Here is a 19,101-nt window from a genome sequence, read left to right as displayed (position 1 = left end):
AAAAAGACTATTTGGCCATTTTGGCTTCTTTTTAGAAAGCCATTTTTAGGAAGAGGACATTGTTAATCTTGCCCACATGAAATTTATGTTCAAGTTGTAAGTCACACAATTGATTTTCTTGTCATCTAAAGATTGCACCTGATTGTTACAGGTGTTTCTCAAATGTCCTTGGAAACCTGAAAGTTAGAAGCTCTTGAGCCATTGCTTTTTCTCCTTTGCTCATTCAGTTTTCCAAAATGCTTCTTCACTGAAAGTGTACTTAGAGTGTTCACAATGGTGAGAACTTGCTTCATACGTTCGCTTAATATATCTGTTATCTTACTGGCTTGATTGTCATTGCGGTTTTCATATTGGCTGACCTGGTCCAGCAGTGGGAAACATTCATTCTCTACAGAACAAGCAGTATCTCAGAGAATGTAGAAAGGTTGAAAGTATCTATTTATCCAAGAAAAAGACACTTAGCCTCTTTGCTTTATGGAATAAACTGATAATTTTCAGATACAAAACCTTCACACATTTTTAGGTAAATTGATTTTTTTTTGCCCCAATATACTATGAATTTTAGGTTATTTGCTTTCTTTTTTAGAAATCCGAGACCTCCAATACATATATATATATACATATATATATATATAAAAAGTGGCAGGAACCAGGAAAAGCTGCTCATTTTTCATTGAATTTAAGTCATAGCAGGAAAATATAATATCAAGCTAGTGGTTTAGTTGATCATGTGACCTTTTAGAAAGTAAGAGTGATAGTGTTGAATTGCCTTTCAGACTTGCAGGATCACCATCTTGGTGCTTCAATATGTGCAGTGCAATATTTACCTTTTGGGACTTTTGAAGAGGTAACTGCAGTAGTCACCTTTTCTACCACTGATATGTCAAGTATCGACATTGATTCTTTCCTCATTGTTTATAGTAGCTCTTTCCGCAATAATATTTTAATTTCTGTATTGGAATCTTCTGTGCATTGCATTTCCGTTCACCAAAAAATGAGTTTGTGGCAAGTGAGCCTGGTTTGTGTCCCAGCTGTGAAGCAGATGGTTAGTGTGAAAAAGTTGAGGGCTTGCTTACTGCATGCAAGACTACAATACAAACATCTCGATTTATCTAATTCTGGCAGTAAACCTGCAGGATAATTTTGTAATTATTCAGAAGCATCACTGCAAAACTCATCAACTAAAGCCTTTGGGTAGAGATCTATCATTGTCCCGTCTTCTCTATTTCAAAATATTGTCTACTATGCATTTTTCTTGGTGTGTTCCAGTACGTTTAAGCAAAAAAATTGCTTCCTTGAACTGTTGCTGTATTCATGAGAATCATCTTAGGAAGATCTATCAAGATTGACACCACTGCAACGAATGGTTATGTTCGTTATCCTGTCGAAAGACTGTTCTTCTGAAATACACTTGGACTGTCTTCAAGCTTCTTATGCACTTTTACAACTTTATGGCTCTTGCAAATGAATTGTGTTGCAAATGTTTTTATAAACACATATTAAAAAATAGCTCTGCCTCAGGAAAGTAAGTTACAATAAATACCTGCCTGTTATTTTTAGTGATGCTCATTTACATTTTTTAAAGTCTGCCGGATCATATTTAGAGACCAGTACGATGACTTTTCAATGCTTGTTCAACCTGAAAGAGAGGAGCAAAGCCCTGCTTTAATTTTTCTTTTTAATATTAATTTTTACGTTTGGTTCTCTCAACTTTAGAACTTAAGAACAAGTCATGGAGGAGTTTTGGGATATCCATTTTTCTTGAAAAACTGTTGTACAGATTGTGAGATAACTGCATTTTGTTCCAATTATAATTTTATTGGTTTTGCTAAATATATCTTATATATTTTTCTTCCTGTTTCTTGTGATAGACTGACTACTATTAGGATATGGGAGGGACCATGTAAAAGTAATTTGTACCATTTTTGGTACAATCAGAGTATTGTATATATGGGCTCCTTTGGGAATCCTGTATTGCTTAAGTGTTACAAAACAAGATCTTGTTGGGCTACTTTCGCTCACTAGTGCTCTAAACAAATTAAAGTGCTGTAGTAGGTGACCATAGAATCAGAGTTGGAAGAGACCACAAGGGCCATCAAGTCAAACCCCCTGCCACACAGGAACATGCACTCAAAGCACTCCTGACATATGATCATCCAGCCTCTGTTTAAAAACCTCCACCACTCTCCGAGGCAGTGAATTCCATTGTCGAACAGACCTGACAGTCAGAAAGTTCTTCCTAATGTTTAGGTGGAATCTCTTAATGTTTAGGTGGAATCTCTTCCTGCACCTTGAATCCCATTAGTCTGTGCCTTAGTCATGGCAGCAGAAAACAAGCTTGCTCCCTCTTCGACATGACATCCCTTCAAATATTTAAACATAGCTATCATGTCCCCCTAACCTTTGCTTCTCCAGACTAAACATCCCCAGCTCACTCTCTTTTCGTAGGGCATGGATTCCAGACCTTTAACTATTTTGGTTGCCCTCCTCTGGACACGTTTCAGCTTGTCAATATCCTTTTTAAATTACAGTGCTCAGAACAGGACACTCTAGGTGAGGTCTGACCAATGCAGTCTAGAGTGGTACAATTACATCCCTCAATCTAAACACTTTATTCTTATTGATGCATCCCAGAATTGCATTGGCTTTCTTGGCTGCTATATCACACTGCTGACTCACATTCAGTTTGTGGTCTGTTAGGACTCCCAGATCCCTTTAACATGTACTGGTGTCACCCATCCTATATCTGTGCATTTCATTTTTTCTACCTAAGTGTAGAATGTTACATTTATCTCTGTTGAAATTCAGTTTTGGCCCAGATCTCTAATCTATTCAGATCATTTTGAATCCTGCCCCTGTCCTCCAGGGTATTAGCTACCCCTCCTAACTTGGTATCATCTGCAAATTTGATTAACGTGTCCTCTATTTCACTATCCAAGTCATTGATAAAAATATTGAATAGCATTGGGCCCAGGACAGAACCCTGTGGCACTCCATTACTCACTTCTCTCCAGGATGAAAATGAGCCATTTATGAGCACTCTTTGTGCTTGGCTAGTCAACCAATTACAAATCCACCTAACAGTTGCATCATCTAGTCCACATCTTTCTAGCACCTTGTCAAAAGCTTCACTAAAACCAAGGTATGCTGCGTCCACAGCATTCCTTTCATCTACCAAGCTTGTCACTCTATCAAAAAAAGGTTAGTGTGGCATGACTTGTTTTTTAGAAACCCATGCTGACTTTTTGTGATCACAGTTGTCCCTTCTAAGTGCTGGCAGACTGTTTAATGATCTGCTCCAGAATCTTCCCTAGCATTGATATCAGGCTGACTGGGTGGTAGTTGTTTGGGTCCTCTTTTTTCCCCTTTTTGAAGATGGGGACAACATTAGTTCTCCTCCAGTCCGCTGGGACTTATCCTGTTCTCCAGGAGTTCTCAAAGATTATAGCAAGTGGTTCTGAGATTACTTCTGCCAGTTCTTTTAATACTCTGGGATGTAGTTCATCAGGCCCTGGAGATTTGAATTCATTTAAAGTATTCAGGTATTCCTGTACTAGCTCTTCATTTATTTTGTTCTGAATTTCCCCTACCGTATCTTCTGATCCACTTCCCCCCAGTTGAGCAGTGACCCTATCATATCCTTTTTCTTCCTTTTGTCAGTGGACTTGACATAACCAAAAAAAGCCCTTTTTATTGTTTTTAACATCTCTTGCAAGTCTGAGCTCATTGTGTGTTTTAGCTTTTCTGACTTTCTCCCCACATGTCTTGGCTATTTGTTTGAATTCCACTTTAGTAATTTCCCCCCTTTTCCATTTCATGTACATGTCTGTTTTATATCTTAGCTCACTTAAGAGTTCTTCAGACATCAATCCTGGTTTCTTAGACACCTTCCATATTTTCTCCTAATGGGAACTGTTTGAAATTGTATCTTCAAGATCTCACTTTTAAGAAACTCCCATCTTGTACTCCCTTCTCTTTTAGTATTCTTAACCATGGGATTTCACCCAGTGGTTTCTTAAGTTTGCTGAAATCAGCTTTCTTAAAGTCTAGAACGCGTCACCGACTAGACCAGGGGTGGGGAACCTGCAGCTCTCCAGATGTTCAGGAACTACAATTCCCATCAGCCCCTACCAGCATGGGCAATTGGCCATGCTGACAGAGGCTGATGGGAATTGTAGTTCCTGAACATCTGGAGAGCCGCAGGTTCCCTACCCCTGGACTAGACTTAGTATCCCATTTCCATTGTATAATGAACTCCAGGAGAACACAGTCACTCCCATCTAAGGACCCTACCACTTCCACCCCATTCATCAGATGTCAGGATGCCATTGCTGGGAGGTGGGGCTTGCTGGGGAGAGCTTTAGCTGAATTTGCAGGTGCTGCTATATCTGCTTCCCTGGCCTTGGAGCTCGGCGGCTGAGACGGGCCTTCAGGCTGGACTCTTTCTAACTGTCTTGGTTCACATGTGGGGGTGGGGATTTGCTGCAACATATTATCAACTGCTTTGGCGTCTTTTTGCCAGAACTGTCTTCTCCTGTCTTCAATAAAATCCTTGAACCCATCAAATGAGTTATTGTCTGAACAGGGAAACTGACATCAGGTTATCATTGTTGGTTAGGATCTAAAATAGCCGATCCCCTTGTTGCCTCGTCCACCTTCTGGACCATGAAATTGTCTGCAAGGCAAGTGAGGAAATCGTTGGACACGGTAGACTTGGCAGAGTTTGACTCCCAGCAAATATCTAGATAATTGAAATCTCCCATTACTACTATTTCTCCTCTTTGTGAAAGTTTGGTCATCTACTCCAGGAAGGCATCATCCAACTCTTCAGTCCAGCTTGGGGGTCTGTAAGAGATCTCCACAATGAGATCATTTTTCTCACCCTTAATTTTTACCCAGATGCTCTCAACCTGGTTCCCAGGATTTAAGTCATGGACCTGCTCCCAGGTGCAATCATCTTTGACATATAGTGCTCCTCGTCCACCTTTCCTAGTTGATCTATTTCTCTGGAATAGGTTGTACCCCTCAAGTTATTACATTCCAGTCATGAGATTCATCCCACCAGGTTTCAGTGATGCCTATTTTATTGTGCCTTGTTAAGTGTTCCAGTTCATCCTGTTTATTACACATGCTTTGTGCATTAGTATAGAGACATCTAAGGCTTTGGTTCATGCCCCGTGGGTGCTTATTTAAAGTTTCATCCCCCTCACTGCTAGGTTTTTGAACTATTCGCTCTAAAATCTTTAGCCAATTCTCTTTTGTACTAGGTGAACTCCTTCCCACTTGAATATTGTCTCCCTTCCCCATTTCACTCAGTTTAAAGCCCTCTTGATTAGGTTTGTCAATCTCCCAGCAAAAATGCTCTTCCATACAGCCGTGAGGTGCAACCCACCCCTTGCCAGTAGTCCCTCTTCATGAAACTGCAGACGATGGTCCAAGAAGCCAAAACGTTCCTGGCTGCACCACCTGTGAAGTCAGTTATTCACCTCCACTATTCTTTCCTGCCTGGGCCCACATCCAGAGGTGGGATCCAGCAGGTTCTCACAGGTTCCTGAGAGTAGGTTACTAATTATTTGTGTGTGCCGAGAGGGGGTTACTAATTGGTGATTTTGCCACGTGATTTTTGCCTTAGTTACACCCCTCCTCTCAGCAGTAGCGCGCAGAACTTGAAGCGGTCTAGCAGGAGGTGCAACAGCGTGCGTGGCAGCCTGCGCCTGCGTGCATTCGTTTCCCGCCCAAGGACCGGCGCAGCGGCTGCGTCCTTGCCACAGTCCCACCCAGGAATGCCCCGCCCACCCCCGTCTTGCCCCGCCCAGCCCCATTGGCGCAACGCCACAGTTTGAATCCCACCACCATGGGAACCTGTTACTAAAATTTTTGGATCCCACCACTGCCCATGTCCTTCCACTGGAAGTAGAGATGAAATGACACCCTGTGCATCCAGTTCCTTCAGCTTCCTTTCGAGAGCCTCAAAATCCTTTCTGATGTCCCAAAAGCTAAATTTAGCAGTGGATTAAAAGGAAGGGATAATGATCCGTGGGCCTCTCTGTGACATTACAGACTTTTGCCCCAAGACAGCACACTTCTCGATGCATCTTGTCAGGCCTGCAAATTGCTGCTTTCCCCCTTAGCAGGTAGTCCCCTATCACCACCTCACATCTCCTCTGGGGTTTTGCAGGTGACACTTAATGGGTTGAACCATCTGTCACTTGGCATTCTCTGAGAGCCGAGTCCGTTCCTCCTGTGCCTGTTCCTTATCCTCATCAAGAAGGAAGAGAACCTCAACGATTCTGTAGTTTCATATGCACAGAATGCTCCCTGGTCCTTCTGCTTCTATGGGTTGTTTCTCCAATTGCCCACTTCCTCTGTTTGAGAGCTGTCATCCTCCTCAGAGATGTCCCCAGTGGGTTCTCCACCCAGTAATGTCTGCTCCATTCTGTCCAGGAAAGTCTTGTTCTTCTTAATGTGCTGAAGTGTAGACAGACAAGTGGCTACTTCCCAGCCAAAAGGCTGAACTCCCCACCCCTAGTAAGCCCTCTTGGGCTCACCTACCCGCCCCCCATCCTGGGGCAGTGGCGCCTTGTTGCCACTGATATGGGGTTCTAAAAGTCCTGGTGCCCCCCCCACCCCCAGTTTGAGAGTGGGGGCAAAGAAGTGATGTGATGGGGCTTTTAAAAAGGCAAGGCACCACTGCCCTGGGGTGGGGTATATGGCTGAATGGGGGACGATTTTGCACCCCACATGTGACCAAATGGCAAGCGCCTGCGGACATGGGACCTCACATGTCCCTGTGGCAGGTACACCCATGGGTGATGGTGGAAATAGTAATATATTTTTTAATAAAATGAGATGTGCATTGAACATGGGAGAGGAAGCAGAGGACAACAAGACCGCCGGGTGGCTAAGGTAAAAATCAAACCAACCGGTTAAATGGGGAAGCTTAAGTAACCAGCCCAAATGAAGCAGAGATTCCCAGAGCCTCCACTGGAGGGAGCAGCGAGTGGAGTCCCTCGGCTGCATCTGTACGAGACAGAACTGAAATGGCAGAGGAGAGATGGAGGCCATGCTGGGGGTGAGTGAGGTGACAAGCCCAGGAGGCAAAAGATCGGTCATAAGCGAAATAATGGGCCAGGAGGAGCACCTCACCATGTTTGGGGTGATGTCAGAAGAAAGGAGAGGCTTGGGTTGGACTTGTCGGTTCAAGATAATGAGATGCTGTGCAAAGGTTGATTACAAGCGTGGTAGGGGAGGCACATTTCATGCTTCCATCAGTATGGCCATGGGAATAAACAAAGTGTGTTCCTTCCCTAAGCCAACCCACCAGTGTTTTTATGGCTCCCGGACTCCATTTCTTTGAAAGCTTGTTCGTTCAATTAGTAGGAAAGAGTTCCTCAGATGACATCCTGGTTGTTCACAATTTTTGCAGAATCCCCAATAAATTCTTGTATTTGAGATGTAGTGGCATAGCCTACTTGTGCTTTTTAAAACCTGGCTCACGACAGGGATGGTGAACGAATGGTAAAGGTAAACTTTAAAAAGTAACAGACACGCTTGACTGGTATATCCAACTTATGGCGACCCCTGGAGGGGTTTGGGGGGCAAGAGCTGTGTAGAGATGGTTTGCCATTGCCTGCCTCATTAGGACCCTGATGTTCCTTGGAGGTCTCCCATCCAAAAACTGAAGTTCTGAGATCTGACAAGATCAAGCTAGCCTGGAGCTATCCAGGTCAGGACAAGCAGGTTGTAGGAAATGGATAACCCAGGTATATCTTCACACCAAGGTCTGGTTAAGCCTGTAAATGGTGCACACTATTCCATTCCATATATTATGTGACGCCAAACCTAGGTTTGCCCCCCTCCCCCCAAAATGTACACTTGGTTGGCTGCTGAAGTTGATCCTGACCAATAGTATGCTTGTTTGATGCATATGTTAATTCAGTACATTTTTGGTGTATCTTTAAATACCTGAGACATGCATATGTGTAAGAGTTTTTTAATTGGACCAATATTGACAGGTGAGTGATTACATCCACATTCCGTGAAGTTGCTCTTCAGTCATGATTTGGGGTGGGGAGGGTATTCCTAGATGGGTGGAGAATACCTCCCACTAGTGGCTAGCCTTATCAGGCCTGCGTTGCCTTGGCTTGAGGTTCAGGGCAGAGCAGCCACGCTCCAAGGAAGTTGCATCACTTCCTGCAGAGCAAGACCTGCTGCCCAGTTAACCTGCAGTGACACAAGTCTTAGTGCCAGATGGAACTGCCACTCACCAGCCATGGCTCAGTGATATGGCACCTGCTTTATCTGCAGGCAATCTGAGTTCTGTCTCCAGCATCTGTAGTTAAAAGCATCAGATAACAGCTAATATGAAAGACTATCCAAGTATCTGAAGCAGTGAACTCTGATTCACAAAAGCTCTTGCTGCTACAAATATCTTTAAGGTGTCACAAGACTTCTGCTACAGCAGACTAACATGGCTACCCTGCCAGCTCTCTCTGAGACCTAAGACTGACCTTTACATACTAATTATCTGACTTGGAATAAGGTAGGCTTATGTGATTAACTGTTTCTTCAGGGGAAAGTGGCCCTTCCAGAGCATGGGTTAAGAACATAAGAACAAGCCAGCTGGATCAGACCAAAGTCCATCTAGTCCAGCTCTCTGCTACTCGCAGTGGCCCACCAGGTGCCTTTGGGAGCTCACATGTAGGATGTGAACGCAATGGCCTTCTGCGGCTGTTGCTCCCGATCACCTGGTCTGTTAAGGCATTTGCAATCTCAGATCAAGGAGGATCAAGATTGGTAGCCATAAATCGACTTCTCCTCCATAAATCTGTCCAAGCCCCCTTTAAAGCTATCCAGGTTAGTGGCCATCACCACCTCCTGTGGCAGCATATTCCAAACACCAATCACACGTTGCGTGAAGAAGTGTTTCCTTTTATTAGTCCTAATTCTTCCCCCCAGCATTTTCAATGAATGCCCCCTGGTTCTAGTATTGTGAGAAAGAGAGAAAAATTTCTCTCTGTCAACATTTTCTACCCCATGCATAACTTTGTAGACTTCAATTATATCCCCCCTCAGCCGCCTCCTCTCCAAACTAAAGAGTCCCAAACGCTGCTGCCTCTCCTCATAGGGAAGGTGCTCCAGTCCCTCAATCATCCTTGTTGCCCTTCTCTGCACTTTTTCTATCTCCTCAATATCCTTTTTGAGATGCGGCGACCAGAACTGGACACAGTACTCCAAGTGCAGTCGCACCACTGCTTTATATAAGGGCATGACAATCTTTGCAGTTTTATTCTCAATTCCTTTCCTAATTATCCCCAGCATCGAGTTTGCCTTTTTTACAGCTGCCATGCATTGAGTTGACATTCCCATGGAACTATCAACTAAGACGCCTAAATCCCTTTCCTGGTCTGTGACTGATAGCACTGACCCCTGTAGCGTGTATGTGAAGTTTGGATTTTTTGCCCCAATGTGCATCACTTTACATTTTGCTACATTGAACTGCATTTGCCATTTCTTAGCCCACTCACCTAATTTATCAAGGTCCGCTTGGAGCTCTTCGCAATCCTTTGTGGTTCTCATCACCCTACATAATTTGGTATCATCTGCAAACTTGGCCACCATGCTACCCACCCCTACTTCCAGGTCATTTATGAATAGGTTAAAGAGCACTAGTCCCAAAACGGATCCTTGGGGGACACCACTCCCGACATCTCTCCATTGTGAGAACTTCCCATTTACACCCACTCTTTGTTTCCTGTTTCTCAACCAGTTTTTAATCCATAGGAGGACTTCCCCTCTTATTCCTTCATTGCTGAGTTTTCTCAACAGTCTCTGGTGAGGAACTTTGTCAAAAGCCTTTTGGAAATCCAAGTAGACAATGTCCACCGGTTCACCCCTGTCCACATGCCTGTTTACACCCTCAAAGAACTCTAGTAAGTTTGTAAGACAGGATTTGCCTCTGCAAAAGCCATGCTGACTCTTTCTCAGCAGGTCTTGCTTTTCTACATGTTTTATAATTTTATCTTTAATGATAGATTCTACTAATTTACCAGGAACAGATGTCAAACTGACTGGCCTGTAATTTCCTGGGTCCCCCCTAGATCCTTTCTTAAAGATTGGTGTGACATTGGCCATCTTCCAGTCTTCAGGGATGGAGCCTGATTTCAGGGATAAGTTGCATATTAAAGTGAGAAGATCAGCAATTTCATGCTTGAGCTCTTTAAGAACTCTTGGGTGAATGCAATCTGGGCCAGGGGATTTGGTAACATTTAGTTTATCAATGGCTGCCAGAACTTCTTCCTTGTCTACCACTATCTTCGCTAGTTCCTCGGATTCGCCTCCTAAGAAGCTTGGTTCAGGTGTAGGAATGTTCCTCACCTCCTCTTGGGTGAAGACAGATGCAAAGAATTCATTCAGCTTCTCTGCAATCTCCCTGTCATCTTTTAGCACACCCTTTGTTCCTTTGTCATCTAACGGGCCTACCGCTTCCCTTGCTGGCTTCCTGCTTTTGATGTACTTGAAGAACTGTTTGTTGCTGGTCTTGATGTTCGCAGCCATGCGTTCCTCATAATCCTTTTTTGCCTCCCTTACAGCTAACTTGCTTCTCTTTTGCCACCATTTGTGTTCCCTCTCGTATTCTTCATCAGTCAAACTGGACTTCCATTTTCTAAAAGACATTTTCTTTTTTCTGATAATTTCCTCAACCTCTCTTGTTAACCATGGTGGCTTTCTTTTGGACTGGGTGCTGCTTTTTCTAACCTGTGGAACACATTCCAGCTGAGCTTTTATTACTGTGTTTTTAAATAACCTCCAGCCTAATTGTACACTGGTCAGCCTAATTGTACACTGCCCTGAGCCCTTCGGGGGAGGGCGGTCTAAAAATGAAATAATAAATAAAAATAAAGAAATAAATAATTTGCCCTACCCGAGGAATAGCTCTATGTGAGAATAACCACTCATATAAAATATTCATTATAAGCTTAGTTGTTGTGTACTTCTGTAGTGATGCCTACTTGTTTCTCTCCAATTGCTTCTGCATGCATAAATGTATCCTTCATACTTAGCTACCAAATACCAAGATAACAGGAAAAGGTATGGATTAGGAATTATGTGAGCCTAGTGCAGGAACTAGTTATGCAAGTTAAGATTTTTTTTTTGTTCTGCTTTATTTCCTTTCATACAGATATTGAAATATTCAGTGAAAATTACCAAATAACTCAAGCACAGAACTCACAGTTTGGGCAATTTGATGGGATGCTGAAGAGTCAGGCCTCTATCTGTACATTTCTGTATTCTGGATGAGGCCCACCACAGTTCTGACCCTGAGTATACTTCCCTGGCTGCTTCTTGCCAAACATTGACTGGTGCTCTAGGGAAATGTACCATGTCCCTTCTCCATTTGTGTCAAAGATAACAGCACTCCAAAGACTTTATCTGCCATTCCAAGATAAGCATTCTAGCCCTAAAGTCCTGGTTTGATGCCTCAACCACACAGGTGTTCCCCCCTATTCTGCCCCCTCCATGTTGGGCTTGTGCCTGCTTGAACATGCTATCACCCACCTTCTGCTGGCCATTAAACACATACTACCCACCTTCGAAGGGGAGGGAAATGAACAACTTTTCACTGCTTTGTGCTGTAGTAGAAGTGCTTCCCCAGATGCTGAGTCCAGCGCCATTTCCTCCCCGGCTCACCTGGGTTTCCCTGCGCACTAAGTCTGTCTTTTGGGGGAGAGGGAAAGCGACGGCCGCCTGGCAGATAGAGAGGCGAGAAGAAGAGCGACTCGCTGCCGACCACGCCGGGCTGGGCGCAACGAGAAGCAGCAGCAAGGCTTCCAGCTATAGTCTGGCGCGTCTGGGAGAGGGTGGCGGGGAGTCCCGAGGCAGCTTCTCCGGGACCGGAGCGGCAGCGAAAGCACGACAGCGCAGCCTCAACCTCCCTCTCTTGAACTCTCGCCCAGGCTGCCCTCGCCGACGACTTTCAAATTGGCCACCGCCATGCCGCCATGCCGCGAAACAGGAAGAGCTTATAAGGGCGCCCGCCCCGGCCCCGCCCGATGACGTCATGACGCGCCTGCCCAAAACGCGCACGGCTGCCACCTGCCCTACTAAGGGCAGTCGCAGGGAGGCCTCTTCCGCCGTGGTCCTCGCGGCCACTTATGGCCAATCTGCTGATGTGGATATCAACAGAGTAATTCTTAGTACAGAAGAAGAGTTACAGCTTTCAAAGCCCTTGCAAATCAGTGAATCTAGAGGGTTGAAACTCTGCTAAAGATTGCACTTTATTTGTTATCTTTCCTTCTCTGGATGAATGGTTAGTTTTATGCGCGGTCGGTGTATTGTTTCAGTATCACTTGTAGTAAAAAAACAACAACAGCCTGTGTCTTGTTGTGTGTTGTTGTTTAATAGAAAATGAGTGACACGGATGATGATGTTCCTCAGCTCTCGTCCCAAGCCTTAGCTGCCCTACAGGAGTTCTACATCGAGGAGCAGCAGAAAAATGACATTAAGTCAATAGAAGAAGGTTCTCACTATTCTCTGGGATCAATAGAAGAGAACTGGGTAAGCTGGCGGTCGCTGTGCGTGGTGGAACAAAGTAATAAGTATTTAGGTTGCAACCCATCTGAGACTTCTGTGTATGGAAGAACAGCTTCCCCACCTTCAGCTGGAGCCTCCTTGAAATGAATGAAACGCTCATTGAAATGAATCTCCTCATGCTGCTTTCCCCCAACTTGTAGGAGAGAGTTGGGGGGCTGCCACAGGAGAGGGTGCAGTTTGCAAAGATATCCCTTCTTTTGCATTTAATGGATCTTTTCCGTAGGATCCAAGTTGTCAGGATAAATTATATTAAAAAACCCTCTAATTCTGCATTATGAACTGAACAACTGGTGTGTATTTTTTTTACTTGATTTTGACTGTAATTCAGTTTGTATGTCATACAAAACTTGTGTTCAAAAGGGAAAGTAAACATAAATGAAACAGTAAAGGTAATTTTCCTAAATGTATCTCTGATACGCTTACTGGTAAGAATGCAGGTGCAACATCAGTGCTTATACTTCCTGTGACTGAGAGCAGGGATGTGATCCTCATAGTGAGGATCAAGAGTGAGAAGAATCAGTTTCCAATGAACAGAGGACATGGACCACCTTTTCCAAAATACCTGTTCTAAGCTCAGTATAAATTAGGTGTGTTGATATTGTTTCCGAGCTGTGTGGCCACCTTTAGTTCATTGTTAAGTATTAATTATCCTATCTGAACTTACATTTTTGCTGCTGCCATCCCTTTACAGTATCTGCACCTTTTCTCCTTTTTGAGTGCCCTCCAATGGTGAAACACAATATAAAAAGTAAAAAGGCCAAACTATTCAATGTTTGTGATTGTGGGCCTGTTTCCCATGAGAAATGTACTGTATGAAGTATTTAATTGTTTATGTCTGTGTTTTATTTCCCTAGAATCTGAGCCAGTTTTGGTATGATTCTGAAACTGCACTCCGTTTGGCTACTGAAGCTATACAGGCAGTTGGAAAAGGTGGCAGGTAAGTTATATTGTTCTATAAGTAAAGCATTGTGTATTCTTCCATCTTACCGGAAATATTGTAAGAATTTGATTTCTTAAGTTCTCTAAGTGTTCTAACATTTTGGTAGCATGATCCAAGCAAGAAGAATGACATGCCAGCTACTGCTACTACCTGTGAGGAAATAATCAGTGTATTTCTGTTTCACAAACAAAGAACTGAGGGAAGGTGACACAGTGACCAGCTTGAAGTCACCCAACAAAACTTATAATATGTAGGAAACTGAATCTATAGTTTCAAGATCTCGGAGCATTTTCACAACTGTTGCTAGGACTACTTTTAAAAAAGTTGTGGACATGCTTAATACATCATGATCTGGAACTCGATGGGCAGCCAGTGGAGATGATACACCCATCGAGTCACCTCCAAGCTTGATTAAACTTGTACAACATGTGGCAGCCAGGCTCCTTATGAGGGCATCTAGCCAGAACCGGATTAGGTCCCTATGCTCCTCAGAGGAGAGCCTATTGGAGGTCCCTGAACCAAAAGACATCTGGCTGGCCCCTACCTGGTGGAACAGGCTTCCTAAAGACCAGGGCCCTGCTGGACTTGCAGAGTTTCCGCAGGGCCTGAAAAACGGACATGTTCCCCCAGGCGTTTGACCAGCCGGGCTGATCATATAATCCCATTACATCTAGGCCTCCCGTGGGCACAGTAGGGGGGGTGGGTTTTCGTCGCCATCTGTTATAGTTCCTGTTTTATAGTGTATATTTTGTTTTATTGTTTTTATGATCAGGTTTAATATGTTGAGCCAGTATGATCCAGATTTTTATGATTGAAGTATTGTCTTTGTTGTTCACCGCCCTGAGCCCTTCGGGGGAGGGCAGTCTAAAGGTTTAATTATTAAATAAATAAACAAACAAACAAATAAATAAAATCACGCAATACAAGGAACAGCCATTTGATTTCTTAAAACGATGATACACATTAAAGTTGAAATAGTTACAGGACAAGCGCTTTCTAGTGATGTAGTATAGCTGTAGCAATATCGGGAGCTGACCATCGCTTTTGCTGCACAGAATTTCAGATCTTTGGCTCTCCTACATAAGGCACAGTTTCACCTGCTTTAGAAAATGTTGGAGATAGCATATAGGAGTGTGAAAGTATTAACACTGACTATGCATACAGTGCAGGTCAGTGAGATGCCATTGCAAAAACTTGTGAAATTGAACCAAAACAGTTTGTTGCTTCTTGTGAAGCTGGATCTTCCAAAACCATGAACTATTTTAATCTCTTATATTTCTTGGAACTAGTGGACTGGGTAGTGCTCTTTGAACAGAACACACAGGTGATTTTGAGAGGGTAATGAAGTTAGCAAGTCTAGAAAGGTCAGTTCCTGAATCCTTTCCTTAGTTGACTCTGCTGTTGCCCTGATGTTTATCCAGAATGCTACTTTAGGGATCCTTCTGGCCCCCTCCTCTTCCCTTCTCTCTCCCCGACTACCATGAGAGCAAGATGTGCTATTACAGAATGCTTTCACAATGAAATATGTCTGTCCTTTTTCTAAAGCAACAACCTTTTTGTGGACTATTCTGTAAGCAGCATTCTCATTTCATAGTGTAAACTCTAAGCTAATAAGAATGAAGACTTACTTACTTACTTACTTACTTACTTACTTACTTACTTACTTACTTACTTACTTACTTACTTACTTACTTACTTACTTACTTACTTACTTACTTACTTACTTACTTACTTATTTATTGTTTCGATTTATAAACCGCCCCATCCCCTGGGGGCTCTGGGCGGTGAACAACATTCACATATACAATTAATTAAATCGATAACAACAATATAATATTAAAATCCATTAAAAGCTACTTAAAAACAGCGGTTAGTATCATAATAGGTGCCCTATTATGGCCAATTCAATTAAGATCACCCCAGTAAAAAAGAAAGGGAGGGGTCAGGTTCCTCTCTGGGAGGATAATAGGTGGTAAAGTGCATCAGATGGTATGTGCAAGAAGATGCAGGGGGATGCAGGGGGGGAAGGAGAGGGGGAGGGGGCGCCACTCAGCGACTGGACACTCCAAAGGCCCGGTGGAACAACTCGGTCTTACAGGCCCTGCGGAACTCACCAAGGTCCCGCAGGGCCCGGACAGCTGGAGGAAGAGTGTTCCACCAGGCTGGGGCCAGGGCCGTAAAGGTCCTGGCCCGTGTGGAGGCCAGCCGCATCATCGAGGGGCCAGGAACCGCCAGCAAATTGGCCTCTGCTGATATTGTCATAGATGTGATACTTTCATATGTTAGGTACAATCAGTGTTAAATTAGCAGACTCTGAAAGTTTTGAGCATTTAATGGAAGTTTATTTTTTTTAATGTAATGTAATTTAAATGTAATTTAAATGTAATTTAAATAAGAAATTTAAATAATAAATAATTTAAATAATGTAATTTAAATAAGAAATTTAAATAAGAAATTTAATGTAATTTAAATAAGACAATTCTGTGCTTGAGTTAGCGTTTCCACTGGTTTTAAAAAACCTCTTTTGCAATTGCAGGGCAAAAGTCATCTTAAGGCGTGAAAAAAATCTGAATAATATTTTGGGCGTGTTCTGTTTTTATAACTGTTGGATTGTAATATCCTTCTAAAGCACTTTCTTGAATTATTTTTATCTTCATAGGATAGCATGTGTTAGCACACCCAGTGTTTATCAAAAACTGAAAGAGCTGGGTAGCGAAGATTTCTCAACATGTATATTGGAATATGACCGAAGATTTTCTGTGTATGGAGATGAATATGTTTTCTATGATTACAACGATCCTTTGAAACTTCCAGAAAATCTCACAGCACACAGTTTTGACATAGTTCTAGCAGATCCACCCTACTTATCTGAAGAATGCCTCAGAAAAACAGCAGATACCATCAAATACTTAACTAAAGGAAAGATTCTGCTTTGTACAGGTATAGGATCCGTTTAAACTCTCAAGTATTAATTGTTTCTTTAGAACTGGGGGCAACTGCAAGTACTTTGTTTCAGTACAATTGTTTCGGTACAATTGTTTCAGTACAATTGATCACACTCCGGCTGTTTCTGCACCGGCGGAATACAGTGCCCTAGGGATGGCAAAAACACCGTCCCTGGGGAGGCATTCACACAGCAGGCACTGCCGCAATGCAGCAGCGCTGTGCTCGTGCCACCCAAGCGTGGAAACTTTTGAACCGCTTTTGAACCATGCTCCACAAGTGAGGTTTTTCAAAAGTAGCGCCTTCCAGCCGCTGCTGTGCAAACGGCAGCGGCTGGAAGGCGGTGTTTCCCTCCCGCCTTCCCCTGCCAGCTTACCTTCTCCTGCTGGCTTCCATTGCGTTGTGGAGGCTAGGGGACACGCCCCCCTGGCCTCCGTCTCCAGAGCTGTTGCTATGGCCAGGGGGGCGTGTCCCCTGGCCTCCACAACTCAACAGAAGCCAGCAGGAGAAGGTAAGCTGGCTGAGGAAGACGCAGCCTGTGCGAAGGCTGCGCCTTCCCCTATGCCCCTACTGGGACGGTCTGTGCAAACGGGCCTGGGAGGGATGCATTGGCATAATTTATGCCGAAGCACCCCCACTCAGCGCCCATGCAGAAAGGGCCCAAGAGTCTTGAAATTGGTTCTTTATTATTTGCTGGGCTCAATGTGACTACCAATGGCTGTTTTTGTGGCAGTGGCATCTCTCTACAATCCAATATAAGAGGGGGAAGGGTTTGGAGTCAAAAAGTGCGAAATCAAAGTGATGTAAAAGGCATAAGTTGTTTAGCATTTGTACACGGATGCTCCTTCCTAATTATTTATTTTTAAATCGTTGCTTTGAATGTTTTGTATATATGTGTTTTAAAGCTGATTTTAATTTTTAGATTTCTTCCCCACTTTGGGGGCTCTAAGTTGGGACGCATAAAACGTTTTAAATAAATCAGAAATCAGAGAAATTTGCAGGAATTTGTAAAGTTAGCACTTGACCTAGATGGCCCAGGTTAGCCTGCTTGGAAGCTATGCAGGGTCAGTCCTGGTTAGTACTTTTGGATGGAAGACTACTGAGGAATTTCAAGGTTGCAGAAGCTGGCCATGGCAAACCATTTCTTGCTTTGAAAACCCATCTAGATATACTGTTAGCGAAAGACGTTTATCAGTTCCTTAAAAGGTGATTTTTTAAAAGATGTGATACTTGCAGCACCGCAGAAAAACTTCCTGCATTATGTTCAGGAGGCTTTTGAAGCAAGCACGAACCTGAAGTGGGTGAAAGCAGCACCATCAAAAAAATAATCAGGACAGTTGTGCTCCTTTGCTACGTTTAAGCTGCATAGCTTACATGGAACCTTCACTTGTCTACAAGGACCAGGAAGCCAGGTGGATAAGATCAGTGCAGTGTTTGGGCCAGCGCCAGGTGATTTACAAAGGCCAGGTGTGCATGAAGTGAGACCACAAGAGAGACACATAAACCTAACTGTCATGAATATATCCAGTCTGAGTTAGGTGTTGGATTTAATTTTTATTTGAGGAGAGACTGTGGGAAGTGTCACTTGGTTTCAGAGCGTGGGCTAAAGAAGGATTATTTATTTATTTTTCTTTTCCAAATTTCTTCCGGTGCTTTTCTTTTGACTTGGAATGGAAGTGGCAAATCTGCTTCTAATTTGCAAGACAGCCAGTCCTGCATGGGTTGTGTCCTCCCAGCTTAAGACGGTTACTCCTCCAGCTGCCCAGACCAGCACCTGTGTGCACTCAGGGAAGGAAGGAGACCATGCTCCAGCCACCCCCTCACAAACCCCTCTTGCCTGGCCAGTGTGAGACATTGAGACTGGAGCAGCAATTCCCCCCCACCCCCGCCACAGCACAGATGTCCCCAGGAGAACTCCAGGTACCAGGACAAAGCTGGCCAGTGGTACCAGAGGCAGGTATCAGGTGGATGGGCAGCGCCAGAAGCCAGCCAGTGAGCAAGAGAGGTGGGCGGGCCCCCACACAGCTGCTGCACCCTCCACCCTCACCTTGAGGCACCAACCAAGAGAAAGGTGGCTGCAGGTGGCAGAAGCCCAAGTTGAGGGTGAGCAGCTGGCAGCAGCAGAAGGGATGGTAGAGGCTGGCAGTGGAGGCGACAGAGAGTGCACTCCAGCTCCTTGCTCCTGGGAAGGGGGGCTGCCGGTCAAACACCCCCCCAATTGACTCGTCTAAGTGGCGCCCAGAGCTTGACCTTCTGCCACCGTCCCCGTTCAGGATGCCTATGGAATTGACTGGAGAGGTCTCTGGCCTTCTTATGCCCTGCTTATGGACTTCCCTGAAGCATATGGCTGGCCCTGGTAGAAAAATAATATTTGATTGATGGACCCTTGGTCTGATATAGCAGGGCTTGTTGCTCTTTATTCCCTCTAAAAAAATTATTTTTTAAAATTTCTGTTTCAGGTGCAACCATGGAAGAGCCAGCTGCAAAATATCTTGGTGTGAAGATGTGCAAGTTTCTCCCAAAACATACTCAAAACTTAGCCAATGAATTTCGATGTTATGCGAATTATGATTCTAGACTGGATTCTGATTCTTTGTAGTGACATAAAGGACTGGTATATTTCA

At 43.9% G+C, this 19,101-nt stretch overlaps 1 protein-coding gene across 1 annotated transcript; it reads left to right on the top strand.

Annotated features, from left to right (window-relative positions):
- Positions 1–12,101: 12,101 nt before the first annotated feature.
- EEF1AKMT1 (EEF1A lysine methyltransferase 1) lies at positions 12,102–19,101 on the top strand. The gene is made up of 5 exons (XM_048495512.1): positions 12,102–12,310; positions 12,406–12,558; positions 13,449–13,531; positions 16,194–16,474; positions 18,937–19,101. The coding sequence occupies exons 1-5, from the start codon at positions 12,308–12,310 to the stop codon at positions 19,074–19,076; spliced, it is 660 nt and encodes a 219-aa protein (XP_048351469.1). The 5' UTR covers positions 12,102–12,307; the 3' UTR covers positions 19,077–19,101.

Source organism: Sphaerodactylus townsendi, linkage group LG04, assembly GCF_021028975.2.
Source record: "Sphaerodactylus townsendi isolate TG3544 linkage group LG04, MPM_Stown_v2.3, whole genome shotgun sequence".
NCBI classification, from domain to species: Eukaryota; Metazoa; Chordata; class Lepidosauria; order Squamata; family Sphaerodactylidae; genus Sphaerodactylus; species Sphaerodactylus townsendi.
Note: the sequence above shows the minus strand (reverse complement) of the source record. Positions and strands in the feature narration are given on the sequence as shown.

Bases quoted from the DNA above. Each gene is read 5' to 3' on its own strand.
- EEF1AKMT1 (XM_048495512.1), top strand. The intron at 12,559-13,448 runs GTAAGCTGGCGG...TTATTTCCCTAG, and splicing joins GATCAATAGAAGAGAACTGG to AATCTGAGCCAGTTTTGGTA. The intron at 13,532-16,193 runs GTAAGTTATATT...TTATCTTCATAG, and splicing joins GCAGTTGGAAAAGGTGGCAG to GATAGCATGTGTTAGCACAC.